Here is a 16296-nt window from a genome sequence, read left to right on the forward strand (position 1 = left end):
GGCATGCAGAACTGTCCAGTATCCCAAGGCATAGAATATTAATGCCAAAATAAAATCTGATTTCCTAGATGTGATGGAGCAAATACATCTAATACACAGAATGTACTCTGTGGAGAATCTTTCTTGCCTCTTCAGTGCTCTGAAATTTACATTGTCGCTGATGATGCCTTGATTTCAGAGTGAATTATTTATGGAAGACACATCTGTGTTACATGGCTGCTCATTAGACCAGCAGTGTGCTCAATGTGTGGTTTGCTGCCACCCAAACTCAGCTGTGACCATCATCTCTGTTATTTATTTCTAGCTGGTATCTTGAAGCAGTCAGATCTCCATGTACTTACAGGAATTCCAGACTGCAAAGCTGAGAGCACATGAGAAAAAACCCAGCAACACTTACCAAATGCAAAGAGCAGAATCCTCTTTCTCTGTGAAATTATACAGCTTACCCAATAAGTAATTGGGGTGGGGAAAAAAAAAAAAAGATAACCAAATGTTACTATCCCAGGTCTTGGCCACACACTTCTTGGATAAGTGTTTGCACATCTCATGTGTGGAGAGTTTTTGCATGTTTCCTTACAGTATCAACCTTCATTCAGATCTGGAGCTCAGCTGTGAAGGGCAGTGCAGACATTACCTCCTGTCTCTTACAGCTCCCTTTTTTTCCCCCAAGATGGGGTTCTTGTGTTGAACTGCAATATATTATACAGAGTATATTCTCTGTGCAACAGAGAAATGAAAGAAGAAAAGAGAAGCGAAAATAAATGGTGGTGAGAAAGCTTTATCAACTGCCTTGAGTATCAAGTAGCTCAGCAAGGAGTGTGCTTGTAGTGGTCAAAAAGATAAAGAAAAATGACCTGGAAGGCCCATCAGACCTGAGAATAGTCTACAAAGAGTGTCAGGTGGGCTCAAAATTTGTTAATTAAAAATGAATGAATAAGTTTTGGAGAATACTTTGGAGTAGAATTGGCTGACAGAAGAAATGCATAACGATATCCATGTAGACTCTGCCAGCTTGTCTGGCTTCTTCACTCAGGCACTTCACAAAACCTATTTGTCTTTCACATGCTGAGATGCTTTATGAGATTTAAATAAAAATACATGTGAAGGGCATAAGGAAAACACAGCATCTCCTCTAGTTTTGTCTGTACCTAGAAAAATATTCGCCAGGTGTGACATTACTTTCACAAAACTCGCCTTTTCTTTTGTAGATGAAGTTGTGTGGGTGTAATCACAGTTTGGCAGTCCTAAAATAAAACCACAAGATAGCACATATCCTTCCTTCCTCTAAAGAGCACGGAGCTGTAAAGCACAATGGTAGCACATAGCAGCTGAATGTCACGTGTTGTCCTGCTTTCTCCCATGCGCATCGATGCAAAAGCAAAATGACATCTGCTAGGGTTTTTCTATTGTGAAAATCTGTGGGGAAAGAACTCTGTAGAGCTTCCTTTATCAGTATTCACTTACTTTTATACTGATTACACAGTCAACTGATAGTCACATTGGATGATCTTACTTTTCTTATACAAACCTCTGTTTCTTTATGTGGCACTTAGGGATGTGATTTAGTGGGTGATGTTGGTGGTAGGTGAACAGCTGGAAGAAGTGATCTTAGAGGTCTTTTCCAATGTAAATGATTCTGTGATTCTTCATTAGATGGTGAAATGAACTGTTCCTTAAGAAAAGCAGCGTGCATATTCGTTTGTGTATTTCAACAGATACTTCAAATATATCATTCTGCCTATTTTTGGAGGTTTCAGTGACTTGGAGCCCTCTTTCAAATCTCTCCATAATATTTGCTTTTCTCATTGAAGTCATCTCAGGCAAAAGAGGAAGAGGATTTAATGAGACCTATAGTGAGATCACAGTGTGCCTAGTGCTTGCCATATGCTTCTGTTGTCTTTCCTTCCTTTATGCAGATAGCAGATACTCCAAGGGCAGGTACAGTCCTTGTTTTGTTTGTTCAGTGAAGGCACAGTGCTGTCTGTCCTGTTGCAGGGGCTGTTAAGGATGTGTGATAATGGTATTCCTGCATGTATGGGTAGTATCACACAGCTGGAGTAGCAGCTTTGAATAGTTTGCAATTAGATCATGGTGTGGCTTTCTCCACTGTGACCATGCCTTGTAACTATGCTTGAGTACATGTATGGAAAGAGGGCTGCTAGTTCAGACAGCTGTTAGAAAAAAAAACAGAACAGGCAAGCCTGTGATTTAGTGAGCATTAAAATAAACTGCACAGATTTTTTTCTGTGTTTATATAGGTCAATGGTGGCCAAGCAGTCTAAAATAGCAGTCCTTTTTTTTTTTTTGAGGAAGAACATTGTGGCTAAACTACTTTCCTGGTTGGAAAGAACTGTAAAGCAAAGCATGAGTTGCTCATAACAGTCGTGTGTAGCACATAGAAGCTTAGTAAGTTCTAGTTTCCTGTATTATACTGTGTTGTATTTTACCTTGGTAATAAGTTATGTAGCCTTGACAGAGTAACATCCTGATTGGAGGTCTGGGAGCAGTTCCTAATCTTATGCTAGTAGACTGATGTGTCCAGAGGGGCAAATGATGATGACTACCCCAAATTTGTTCTTGGTACAGCCATATCACTAAGGGCTGCGTTGTCTTCTGAGACAGCAGAAAAGCATCCTTCTCTTGACACTGAGGAGTTGACTTCATCTAGTAATAATATAAATGTAATTTTACTTTCCGTCTCGCCTTTTGAGTAAAAGAAGAGAAAGAAGGAACATCGAGACGTTCCAATTTCTTTTGCTAACCTCACTGTGCTTCTGTGCTGTTGATTACCAGATGTGTGTCTGCAAAGCTGGTTCCTAGATGCCTACATCCTACTGCAACCATGATATTTGTTATGTGCCTTTTTCGGTACGTTTTCAGATAGAATCATAATTTTTCATTTCATCTTGCCTTCTGGAAGGTCTTTACAAGCTTTTGTAATTCTGTTAATTTAGTTCCAAGAGAAGGCCTTGCTGGGAACAAGCCACCTGAAGAATTTCAACATGCAAAATTAATTTGCTTTCTGAATTACACAAGTGAAAAGAAAATGTTTTAAACCGTGGTGTTACTGGGAACCACCTATTTATTTATTTTTTAATCCCCAGGTAATTTGTAAATAGGTGAAAAGCTTTTTCTTTGAAAAAAAATAGTCCAAACGAAAACAAAAAAATCCCCATAAGTTAAATTTTGACAGAAAGCAAATATGGAAGAATTGAATCCAGAAATAAGTTTGCCAGAATTAAGGAATTGGTCTACTAGACCATGTTGCCCAGGGCCTCATCCATTCTGGTCTTGAACACCTCCAGGGATGAATCATCTACAGTTTCTCTGGGCATCTAAAGCCTCACCAGTGCCTCATCACCCTCACAGCATAGAATTTCTTTAGATTACATACCTGTATCTCCTCTCTTTTACTTTAAAGCTGTTATCCCTTGTCCTGTCGCTCGTTTCCCTGTTAAAGAGTCCCAGAGCCTTCTCTTCTGAGCAGCTCCAACATTTTGCCTTCATGGGAGAGATGCCTTCTCAGTGTTGCTTTTGTGTGTGACTCTAAGGCCTCTCCTGGTAAATTCCTGGACGTGTGCTTCACTTGAAGCTCCAGACTGACCCCTCTTAAGATGCTCTGCTTACATTTAATATACTTTACTGCTTCGGGTTTGAAATGAAAAGATGATAAAACTGAACTTTCAATGTAATTTCAAGGATTGATTTTGCTACTAGCAAAGTTAAAGAGGAGAATGTCTTTATTTTATAGATACCGAAACCTTTATGATCAGAAAAAGAGCCATGCCAGGTCAAATATCTCTGGGATATTTTGGGGAGAAGAAGAAAATCAAAAAGTATTCTTCTAATCTGCTGGATTAACAGTATGTCTCAGGTGAAGTTTATGTGCTGGCTGCTCTTTCTCAAATCTGTTGCTTTTCATGAAATGCAATCTTTAATGGCCAATGTCATAATCTTCAGTCTCGTTGCCTTCACATTTCTGTATTCCCATAATCCAAAAACATTTTTTAAAGAATATTTTATGTTTCGTAACTATTTTTTTCTTTATTGCTTAGCAGACAGCTGGAAAAAATATATTGAAACATGCTCTTGGCAGTCCTCATGCTGTGATCATAAAAAGTTAAAGCCAGGATGAAAGAGAAAGTTAAGTAAAAGTGCATATAAAAAAGAAGTAGAAAATATGGCAAAGACTGGATAGCTCATACTTTAGAAAGCAATTGATGCAACTTTGAGCTTGTATATTGAAGCAAAAATTAGTCTTGTGACAAGAAAGGCTTTTCTTTCACATTGTTTGATTAAAAAAGAATGAACCACTGTATTGTAAAGCGTGAAAGCATTAATAAAGATGGGGAATACTGGATTGCTTACCAAGTGGTTCAGTTTCTTTCTGTCTTGAACTCATGTGGTTTTGATTCTGTTTGAAAACAGTGCCAGATCTGTCTTTTTATATGATTTTGAATGTTTGCAAAAGCAATTTCTTCAGTTAAAATTAGAAGTGTACTTCAGATCTAGCATGTAAATGAACAGGAACATGAAAGATATTTTCATGACCTGGGGATGACCTCTTTGGTGCTCCAGTTTCTCAGCGAAGGACGTGTCTGCGTGTACCTGGGTGTATATGTACACTTCTTACAAATGCAGATTAATAGACAAATGTTGGTATTCTGAGTGGGGAAAGAATTTCCCATACATGCTATCCAGCACTGTTTCCCCTTTGTTTTCTTGGCCCTTCATTGGCCTCTGTCCAGTATGCCCATGCCTCTCTTGCATGGGGACTCAGCGCTCCGGATGTGTTGACACGTGTTTGTATTTCTTCTATCTCTGTGGATTTGTTGCCAAGCTTACCCAGGCCTTTAAATTCTCATTTCCACATAGGAGTTTTGCAGCATTCTCCTATCCTAATTGTGCAGAAGTGGTTTGGGCAGCAAATTGTTATGCTCTTGTTTGGTGTACAGGGATTATTTTATCAGAGCGATTGAGGGGTGTGCGTTTCTTTTGTCATCCAGCTCTTAGGATTCATATTGCCTCTCTTCCATATATTCAAGCATCTAAGTGTTTTCACATTTTCTGTCTGCCTCCTCGAGCTATTAGTAAGTCATAACAGTAGGGTATAAAACAATTCTGCTTTAAAATAGCTTTTCAATAAAAGCTTTCCTTCCTATAAAAATTACAATGTCTTCTTTCCATGGGAATTTTTTTCATTTTCTGAGAAAAAACAAATGCCTGAAGCCTCAAAATGAAAATATTGCTGTGGAGCTTCTTAGGAGATACCTTTTGGCTATGTTATGCTCTCCTCTGTTAGATGGCTAGTTAGCTTCTTAATGAGCTCTCAAGCCATTAGGAATTATGCTATGCGTAAGAGAAGTCATTTCCACCATCTCAGAATATTGAATATTTGTTGATAAAAGCACAAAATGCACGAAGCCAGCCTATAAAGAACTCAGCTAGAGTTTGTTTTCTTTTTCATTATATGCCTCTCTAGCATTTTACACCTACATAAAATGGAAATAAAACGCTGCCAATCTGGAAGACAGGGTGCGATTGTCCTTTTACTTCCACCCCTTCAATATCAGTCTGAAGTATGACAACATATTTCACCTCTTGGTGTTTTATTATGCCTTTAAAAAATACAAACTGCTGCACAGGTGAATACACTAAAACTGAAGCCAGACACCAGAAATGGAAGTCCTTTGGACTCTTGCTAGAAGGCACTTTCCAGTAGTTAGCACACACATTTTTGCTAGCATGATGTTTGCTCTTCTAGAAAGAGAGCTTGACATGGCTGTTATTATGTCTAGAGCTCCTTCATCCAAATGCAGAACATACCTTGAAAGCCTTCTGCATCCACTCCCTTTTGCTATTGAGACATACAGTTTGTCTGGTTCAGTCGTCTGCATCATTATTCTTGAGTCAACAAGTTATTTTATGATTCACTTCTTCCTTTTACGCACCAAGCTTGATTGTATTTGCACAAATTGCTTTTGCACCAGTTCAGCCTCCAGTCCTTGTACTGTCACAAGGAATCATCACCCTTCTTTTCATGTTTATAGTGTCTGAGATGACACAGGGGTATTTTCTAAAGGGTATGTGTATTTCAAACATATGTGAGTGTGAAGACCCCCCTCCAAGTCTGTGTTTTGTGGATATGAACAAATCATTATGGTACCAGTTTAAAGTATAATTTCACATTCCATTGAAAAATTCCAACTCCAAGAGTGCAATGCTTGTAGATTGTAGTTGGAATATGTCTTGATGACCCTCTGCATCAATAGAACAGATGCAGTAAGACATTTCTTAATCAAGGATTCATACACTTTGTAAGCCTATACTGCAAAACCAGAACAACCAACCCTACCTTCTAAAATACTCTAATTCTGTTTTTCTTAAAACCTTTATAGGAAAAGCATCATGCTGATGTAATATTAGGGCTAAAAGAAGCTGCCTGGTTTTTTTTTTTCTTGGTTTCTAAGGATACTGGCATATTTCGGATCACTTGTTCTCTGACGTAAATAGTGTCCTCTCTTAGTCATCTCAAGTCAATTTTTCATTGTTGTTTGACAATGAGACGAGATAACAACGTGATTAGCTTTTGCTGTTTGCCTATTTCTTTCTTAGTGCAATTTATTTTAAAAGGGCAGTTCATAACTCTTTCTTTAAGCTCTCTGGCCAGTTGGGAATCCCTGTCTCTCTGCCCAGAGGAGCTGTGGGTGCTCCATTCTTGGAGGCATTCAAGCCCAGGTTGGATGGGGCTCTGGGCAGCCCGACCTGGTGGGTGGCAGCCCTGGGCATGGGTTGGAGCTGGGTGGACTTTAAGGTCCATCCAAACTAAGCCATTCTGTGATTCTGTAGTCATGAAACAAACATTGGTGAATATCAGAGCTCATCTAGACATGGGAAACGAAATAAATAAGTCAACACAAGAGCTATTCTTACTTTGTGACACCTTGTCTACACGACAGACTCGTGACAGATGCATATTTAGGGTGAATTTTATCCCTCTCCATCTGTTGCTGGTGACCAACTTCAGCACCCTTCTATCTGAATCACAAATCTGCAACCTACAGTTTTTTCACGCTTTGCCACTTGGTGATAGTGTGGTGGTGGATAAATGATGTCTGAATCACCTGTAAGAAAGAACTGTCCAGTGTGTGCAGCCTCAGTGGAATAACAAGTGCCACTATGATGTATCAGAAAGCTTCCTTGGGATTAAAGGAGAAAGTCTAAGGCAGATAGAAGGGGTTTTGCTACTAGCTCCGTGTAGATCTGTTTGTTTCCAGTGAATGTTTCCAGTAAAGAAGGAGAACTGCTGTTGTTCCTTTTTTCTTTTCTTTTTTTTTTTTTTTTTTTTTTTGTCCAGCATTTCTGCTTTCCTCTTTGACTCTAGAGCCTGAGATCTGGATATAAACGGGTTATTTCCATCTTTTATTTTGTCTCTTCAGAAAATCAGGATGAGGAAAAGTAGATCGCGAAGTTCCAAACGTGTCTCCTGCTGGCAGCAGCCATTTGAACTAGTTTAGCTTTGCAATTTCCCATTTTTGCCTACAAAAACAATGGGATGGATAGACGAGCCTTTTGAAGTGCTCTGATGATTGGCAACAGCTTTTGTGGCTGAAGTGAAAAAGCTGATGCTGTAGTTTGCTGAAGAAAGCTTGTCAAATGAGCTTAGTGAGGAGCTGTCGTAAGTACATACCTGAATTATATATCAACCTTCTCCTCATTAAAAAATCTATTTTGGTGATGTGTTGATGGCTTAAAAAAGTATCTTTGCAGTACATGCCAACCAAAACTGGAGGGTTACAGGGAAAGTCTTTGAAATGAAAATTTGCTTGGTCGCATGTAGTTTTAAATGGAGAAGTTCACTCTTTTTACTGAGCAAGGTAGAAAGCTGAACTGAAACTGTTGCATCCCATTTAGTGCTCTTATGAGGCTCATCCTCCATGCTGAGCTAACCATAACTGCTACCCAATGAAGCAGTGTATTCTATAAAAGCAAAGACATGTTTGTTTATCCTAGAGCATGGGAGATGCAATGTAATGCAAAACCAGCCTGGTGAATCTGGCTGTATGTATATTTGCTACTTCTAAGCTTCCAGTGTTTTTCTAATCTGCTTTGAATTCGAGAGTGTCATTTAACACATTTATACAAAATCAGAGCTTTGTGCCTGTTATATTTCAGGATTTCTTATTAAGTTAAGGATTTTGATGCAGTAAGTAAGTTTAATTAGATACGATTTAAACAATAATCATCAATTCTAGTGCACGGTACCATGCAACCAAGCATTAGGCAGAAAGCCTTATTCATATTCTACTCTGTGCTGCATCACATGGCCTTTAGCACAGACATACCTCAGTCAGTGCTGTGCTGTGCAACTGCAGCACAAGCATGGCAGAGGAATGCAGCAGGAGGGAGCTGTGATGGGGTCTGCAGAAGCAGAGCAGACGCTGTGCCCGCTGCTCGTGGGTGGCTGTGCCACATCCCGTAGTGACAGCAGGGAGAGTGGGCTGTTGGAAGCACGAGGAAAGCATCTAGTCACGCAGAACCCTTATGGTGGAAATAACCAGCTTCAACATGAGGTAATGTCTGGAGAATTTCCCTTCCGTACCTAATATATAGAATACTAGTGCTAAAGAGTTGCAGAGATTTCCAGAAGCAGCTTCAGACCGGTCTGGAGTTATGGCTGTGAAAAAAATACATGGTTTTTTGTTTTAAAGCAAGAGCTTGCAAAAAGTTCCTTGAATATCTTTTCTTATTGTTTTGTTCCCAGTGTATTTTGTAGTAGCTAATGGCAGGAATATCAAATGGACCCGTTTATGCTTTCCTGTAAGCCAGCTGTGAAACCCCCAGAAGTTTGTCTTTCAGCAGTGTTAATTAAACCAACTCTACTTAGAAAATGTCATCCTAACATCCTAAGGCCTACACAAGAATGTAGAAAGTAATACTGCCTGCTGTTCTGTCTTCCAGGGCTCTTCATTTTCACATGTCATACAGATCAGTGTTTCCACTGAAATGCTGTTCAGGCAGGTTGGAGGTGCCTAGTGACCAGAATGATAGAAATCTGAATTTTCTGATCCTTTCACTCTTTCTTACGTTTTATCCTCATTTATTTTCTTCTTTCCCTCTTGCCATTTTTATGTTCAAAGAGGAAACTCATGTTACAATCCCTGATTTTCCTCACAGTTGCCCTCCAGAGAATTTATTTCTCTTTGAACTACTAACAAAAATGTGGAGCATAAGAAATTCTTTGATCACCTTCAGATAAAGCAACTGTAATCAAGAACACTAAGTTTGTTATTTCAGGATCATTGCCTGCTTTTCCTTTAGAAATTCAAGCCTTTAGGATGTTTGATACTCATTTGCAAAGCAGTTCATTAAGGACCTAAAATTTCCAGTAGTCAGTTTTTCCTTCCATATGGCTTGCACTTCCATGAGTAGACTACTTTATGTTTTGAGGTTAACTACTTGACATTGGAGTCTGACTAGTGGAATGACTTCACCTTGCCTCACAATATGCAAGGGATGCTCCAAAAATAGTGCCTCCTATTTTATTATGTCGGCCCACAACATCAGAGGCAGATGTTGGTGATATGGCAGTAGAAGCTGAACCTTCCCACCAATATTCTGTTACTTTTTTTTTTGCTGTGTGACAGATAGCAGCAGAAGGGCAGTCTGACAAAAATGACTTCTGACGTAGAAGTGCATATGAAACAAAAGGTGTGTTATTGAATTCCTCCATATGGAAAAAAATGGCACTTATTGACGTTCACTGATGCTTGCTGAACGTTGATGGAGACCAAAGAGTAGATGTGAGCACGGTGAGGCAGTGGGTGGTGTTTTTCAGCAGCAGAGATAGCAACAGTGGGTCACCTCTGCTGGTACAGATTTTCATGAGCGCAGCATGCAGGCTCTTGTTCATCATTGATGAAAATGCAGAGCTACAGGTGGTGGCTACATTGAAAAAGAGTGTTTTGTAGTGGAGAATGTGCTCTATCAAATAGCTTTATTGTGCTATTCGTATCTATTGTGGTTTCCATGGAAATTGGAGGCATTACTTTCAGAGTGACCTAGGTAGTAAGTGCTAAACTTTTTGCTCCTGTGATTTAGAAGATGACTATCTTTTCAGATACACATTCACCTAAAAATGGCAGTGGTTAGTCACCTTTAATTAGGCAACCTTTCTGATATTAACAACGTTCCTTCTGTTCCTAGGAAGCTGCAGAAGACCTTAGCTGACTGTAACTGCAAATAGTGACATTTCACAACGTCTGTCAGATCCCAGAAATGCTTGCCATTTCCAAATACTCTTTCCTCAAACATTTATCAGGTTGTAATGTACCACGCAATCAACCTAAGGAGGGTTGTAAAAGCTTTCTAAAAGCCTTCATGATGTGCTGGCATAGGTGTCATGAGAGACACCGAGGTATTTATGAAGTTGATTGCTGCATTTAATTTCTTACGGCTTGCCCCAGAAGATGTTCCTAGTTATCCACCCATTCATTTGTTATCACAGACCTCTGTATCTGGGCTGAATTTGTGTGTAGGTGTTTATAAATGTCATCTTCCCATTGTTACACAAAACCTGCCGTGGTTACTGTGAATTGAGATTGTCTTTTATACAGATGCTGTCAGAAAGCTAATAGTGCTAAATAAGAATTTTAAATATTCATGCAACAGGTGTATTCCTTTGTGTTTATCATATCTTGGGGCATGGGAGCCCTTTAAGATAATTTTATTTATTGCATGTGTGGGTGTCAAATAAATGAGACTTTTTAAAATTATTTTTTATACCTCTTGTCTAAGATTTGTGTCCCATTGTCTGCCATGGGAGGGAAGCATTTCTGCTCGTTTGGAGAAACTTTTAAAAGGTTCATAATCCAATTGAGATTTTCGGAGTCCTTTCATTAAAAAATAAGAATTCTGTGAGGCAGTTACATTTGTGGAATCCTATAAAAGGTGATTAAGGGCTGCATTAAATGGCTTACGAGGGGATTAATGGGAAGAGCAGCTATTCCTCCAGCCAGCTGTCTTCAATTACTTTTCATAGCAAAGACTTTCTGTAATTCCATTGACTCGCTCTACCTCTTTCACAACTCCTTTCAGCTTTTTGTGCCCACGTGAGATTTTTCATTGCAGCTGAAGATACTGGTCAATGAGGCTTTATTCTGGGTTCACTTTAGTCTGTACTTGTTTTCAAAAAGCTTGATAAATACTGTTAACAATTCTTTGATTGGTGAGAGAAAGTGATACCGCATGGAAAACATTTGTTTTTATTCCTTCATTTGAACCAATTCTATAAAATTCAGGTGGAAGAGAAGAAGAGAAAGGCAAGTGAATAATGCATAAGGCTGGGAATCAGGAGAAGTGAGTTCTCCTTCAGGCTTCCATAATGGTGTTCTATGGAAAACCACAAATGCCAAGTGTGGCTGCCTTCATGTTTGCCATGGTAACAAGCTTTTGTCTTATCTTTCAAAACAAATTTTCCCCATAAGTTATATGGCAATATACATATGCATGAGTGTTCTAATTATGAGAATTCGTGATGTGCACTGCTGCACATTTTATTAAATAGTATCCATCTGATTTAATAGGGTTGGGCTGAGTGCATGGCCTGATTACTCTTAATGATTAGACCTCTTACATTCCCTGGTATTAACAGATTGGAAGAAACAGTAAATAAGAATGACTAAAGAGAAAATGGAGGGCTTTAGTAATGGAGTTGTACATATCAGATAAAACGATGCTGTTTCGTTGGAACTGGAGTATTTTTTAACCTAACTGGCAAAAGACGTGAGGAAATAATATGTACAAAACTACCTTAGCTGGAAGAAAAGAAGTCCTGGAATTAATAGTGCTCTGCTAGGACCTTATCAGAGGATTAAGATTTTCAAGCACAAACTGAAGAGTTGTAAGCAGATACAGCTGTGTGCTTGATTAGCAATTATTCAGGCCTTGTTTGTGTAATGCTTCTTGCCTTGAATTTGCCATTGTGGTAGTGCTAAAGGCTATCCCAGGGCTTATTGAGACTATTTGAAGCGTATTATCAGCAGAAGGTTTGATTCAAGCAGTGCTAACAGGTGAACTCTAAAAAGGATAATGAGAAAAGCGAGCATGTCCTTCTGGCTAATTATGAGACAGTCATAGAATGGCTTAGATTGGAGGGGACCTTAAAGACCATCTAGTTCTAACCCCTTCCTATGGCCAGTGTTGCCACCCACCAGCTCAGGCTGCCCAGGATCCCATTCAAACCTGGCATTGAGCCCCGCCAGGAATGGGGCATCCATAACCCCTCTGGGCAGCCTGTGCCAGGGCCTCACCACCCTCTGAGTAAAGAATTTCTTCCTAACACCTAACCTAATTCTCCCCTCTTAGTTTAAGGCCACTTAGCTTTGTCCTGTCACTTTCAGGCTGTGTGAAGAGTTGATCTGCCTCCTGATTGTAAGTTCCCTTCAAGTACTGGAAAGTGGCAGTGAGGTCTCCCAAGAGCCTTCTCTTTTCCAAACTAGACAAGCCCAACTCCCTCAACCTATTTCCATAGGAGAAGTGCTCCAGACCTTTATTCATCATTGTAGCCTTCCTCTGGTCCCACTGCAACAGCTCTTGTAATGGGAGCCCCAGACCTGAATGCAGGATTCCAGATGGGGCCTCACAAGGAGTACAGGGGGACCCTCTTCCTCTCCCTGCTGTCTACCCCTTCAGATATTTACATTTATACTAAAGTACCTCTGGAATTAGAGCCCAAGATGTGGTCCTTCAGAAGGTAAATCCCTTATAGCTCTGTGAGACCTCAGACCTCTGCAATACTACCTAGGATTGCGAGGCTGCAACTTGGGAATGTTGGAATGTTTATGTAGGTACTGAACTTACAAATGTATATACGTATATATAAACTTGTATATGAACATACACAGATAAATGAATATATAAAAATATACAGGATGTATTAAAGCCAATATTAAATACATAATTAAACATCCTTGTATATGTTCAATATATAAAACAATAATTCATGTGATTCATTAGAATTTATGGTTGGTACAATAGGTACATATATGGAATGTTTTTTGGAACGTTCAGCAGAAATGATCCATGAGTTAAGTCATTGCATTTTCTTTATAAAGTCCGAGCTGAATATCTGAAGCAACTGCTTTGGATTTTTCAGATCACTAGGATCAGCAGCTGTTTCTTGGCAATATTTTGGTAGAAGAATTGCAGTTTGATGCAGGTGTAGTGGGACAAGGTTAACCTGATCTTGGCGAGAACATTAAGGATAAGAAGCTCTGTTAGTGTCAGTTTGTGTATTTTAAAATGAGGACACCTTTTTGTGTTACTGAGGCATCAATTGCATTATATCTCAACAATAGTGGTGTTAATGGCTATGATTAGCATTTATTTCGAAATAGGGTATTGTCCTCTGGTATTCTTTGTCTGGCTTTGGCGAACAACCAAATGTAAATTACTATTTGTTTAGCCAGAGCTTAGGAGAAAAAAGATTTAGATCCACTTTTCTAAAAGAGGCTTGTAGCTTCCTGGGGATGCTGTGACAAAATGTAGTCACTGCAGTAGAGTCGTCTGTGTTGTACTGTGATGCAGTCCATGCCTGGTTTTTTTTTTTAGCTACTCTAAGACATGTTTCTTCTTTCTCTTGCAGGAGAGCCAGAATTTAAATATGTTGGGAATATGCATGGGAATGAAGCTGTTGGAAGGGAGCTGCTCATCTTCTTGGCTCAGTACTTGTGTAATGAATACCAGAAAGGCAACGAAACTATTATCAACCTGATCCATAGCACACGTATCCATATCATGCCATCTCTGAATCCTGATGGCTTTGAGAAGGCAGCATCGCAGGTTTGTAAAACTACAATATCTATCTATGTATTTTAGACTGGTTATAAAGAAAAAGTTTCTTTCCCTAAGGATGGTGAGGCAGTGGCACAGGTTGTCCAGGGATACCCTGTCCCTGGAGACTTTCAAAGTCATGATGGTCAGGGCTCTGAGCACCTGATGTAACTGTAGGCGTCCCTGTTCATTGCAGTGGGTTGGACTAGACGGCCTTTAAAGGTCCCTTCCTATTCAAGTGATTCTGTAATTCTGTATCAACCTGAGGATCAAAATGGCACCTTAATTTATTTTATAAGTATATAAACTCTGTGGGGATCACTGAATAGCACAGCATAATTTATTGTCTAATAGTACAGTAGGCTTTAACAAAGCAGATATCATGCTTGGGCTTTCCACAGACAGCCATCTCTGTTTTAAATGAATATACTTCATTTTAAAATGTAATGATGTTTATGCTTCATGCCTATTCTTTCATCTGAGTTTGCTGACCAAAATTCCTTCCTGAACAAGTAACTTGCAGGAAAACATCATGTTTCCAAAGTATTAGAGAGGAAATAAGTTGATGTTTCCTCTAATATTCTAACTTAAATGCATTTATGTGAATTATTTGCATTATGTGAAATATCTCAAAACAAGGAATCTAAGCCATGTTTTTTTATAAAAACAACTCTTAATCTATATTTTAGGCATAAGGTACTTAGGTTAAGCTAAGTGCTATTAGTCAAGAAAATTTAGTATTTAGTTTAAGATGAAGACTCAGTAAAGAGCATTAGTGCATGGTTAGCAAATAGAGGACAAATAGGATACTGTTCTGTCACATTTCTAGTGTGTATTATTATTCTAAAGGAAAACATCAATTTTCTTGTTCTACAAGTCATGTTGATTTCTCTATATATTTAGATATATAAATATGGAATTTTTTTAATGTGACTATTTATTTATGGTTAAGTAACTTAAACTCTATTAAGCTCATCATTCAGCAGGCTATTAGGAGGGTGTTCAAAAACCTGAGACCTGTTTTAACCCATGTCCATGAGGATGTCTCCCTCTAGTGGTAATAAAGCAGGAGTTGTCCTCAAATTGGTGCATTATTCCACTTGATTGAAATCTCTCACTGTAGAGATCCAGTAATAAGATAATCTGAAACTTTTTAGCCAGAGTACGTTTGCTTTTGCAAGTCTTGTTTTAAAATTACCAATGATTTGCAGTGCAGTTTCTTTTAGTGCTTTTAGTTCTGATTTAGCAGCATCTTTACGCACAGTGTGTGACACTGCATTTAATATATCCCAAGGCTAAGACCAAAAATCTGCCTAAACCTATTTCACAGAGCACTGAGAGCTTAGAGAGACAAGCTGAGGAAAACTATGCATGCTGAAGGCATTTCCTTACTGCAAAATCACATCTCATGTGAAGGAGCAGCTGAAAGATTCTGCAGAACTTTTCTCTGCATCTTTGTTTGGTGCCACCATTGCAGCAGATGAAGCTGACGGTTGCCACAAAAATAAAACTCTCAAGAAAAATAAAGATTAATGTCCTTCTTTGTCCTGAAGCCATTTAGAACTATGAAGGAAGTGCGAATGTGCCTTGCAGCTGGTGGATGCACCCACAGCTGCTCAGAGGCTCTTAGAAATAAGGTCTGAAGGCAAAAGCATGCACATGAGGCAATGGGGAAAAGCCATGTCCTGAGGGCAGGCTCAACAGGCACAGCACTGGGAAGTCTGATGGTAATTTTGCCTGTCTTTAGTCCAGACTTGTTATAATGGGAGTGATTCCCTCCTCTGAGACACTTTGGGTTTATTTAGCTTTTACTCCCACGTGGTCCATTCTTACTCTTGAGAACGTGGAAGGTAAGAACATGATGTGAATTTACATTGGTAAATATACCTACATAAAAACTGATACCTAACCTCCTGAATCTGCCAAGTTCCCTTCTCTTTCTGTTCCTTTCCCTCATTTAGCCCGGTGAACTTAAAGACTGGTTTGTTGGTCGAAGTAATGCCCAGGGGATAGATCTGAACCGAAATTTCCCTGATCTGGATAGGATAGTCTATGTTAATGAGAAGGAGGGTGGCCCAAACAATCACCTCTTGAAAAACATGAAGAAGGCTGTGGACCAGAATCCCAAGGTAAGCAGAGGCTGGGGAGCAAGTTTCTTACATGCCTCTCTCTTCCATTTTGCGTACACAGCCAACCCTTGAAGCCGTGTGTGCAGTCTTTGTGATTCTGTTTTTGTGTAACTGTTTTGCTCTCTCTTTTTTCATCACTTCAAATTTATTGATCCGATGGCATTAATAGCCCTTTTCTATCATCAGATTCAAATTATTCAATGAAGTAATTTTACTTTCAGTGCAGAGAACTGGACTATGTCCAACCAACTCATACTTTGAATTATTATCCTTGGTTTTATGTTTTAGTTTTAGCTTAGATATAATCATAATATGAAGAAAAAACAATACTGAG

The 16296-nt window shown here is 39.1% G+C and overlaps 1 protein-coding gene across 1 annotated transcript in view; it reads left to right on the top strand.

The window, feature by feature from the left end:
• Positions 1 to 16296, top strand: part of CPE (carboxypeptidase E) — a 41939-nt gene that overhangs the window by 14636 nt on the left and 11007 nt on the right. The window contains exons 2-3 of the mRNA XM_031614295.2: positions 13646 to 13842; positions 15795 to 15962. Of these exons, the coding sequence (XP_031470155.1) occupies positions 13646 to 13842; positions 15795 to 15962 (365 nt within the window). The remainder of the gene's footprint in view (positions 1 to 13645; positions 13843 to 15794; positions 15963 to 16296) is intronic.

This window comes from Phasianus colchicus, chromosome 4 (assembly GCF_987193195.1).
Source record: "Phasianus colchicus chromosome 4, bPhaCol1.hap1.1, whole genome shotgun sequence".
Taxonomy (NCBI): Eukaryota; Metazoa; Chordata; class Aves; order Galliformes; family Phasianidae; genus Phasianus; species Phasianus colchicus.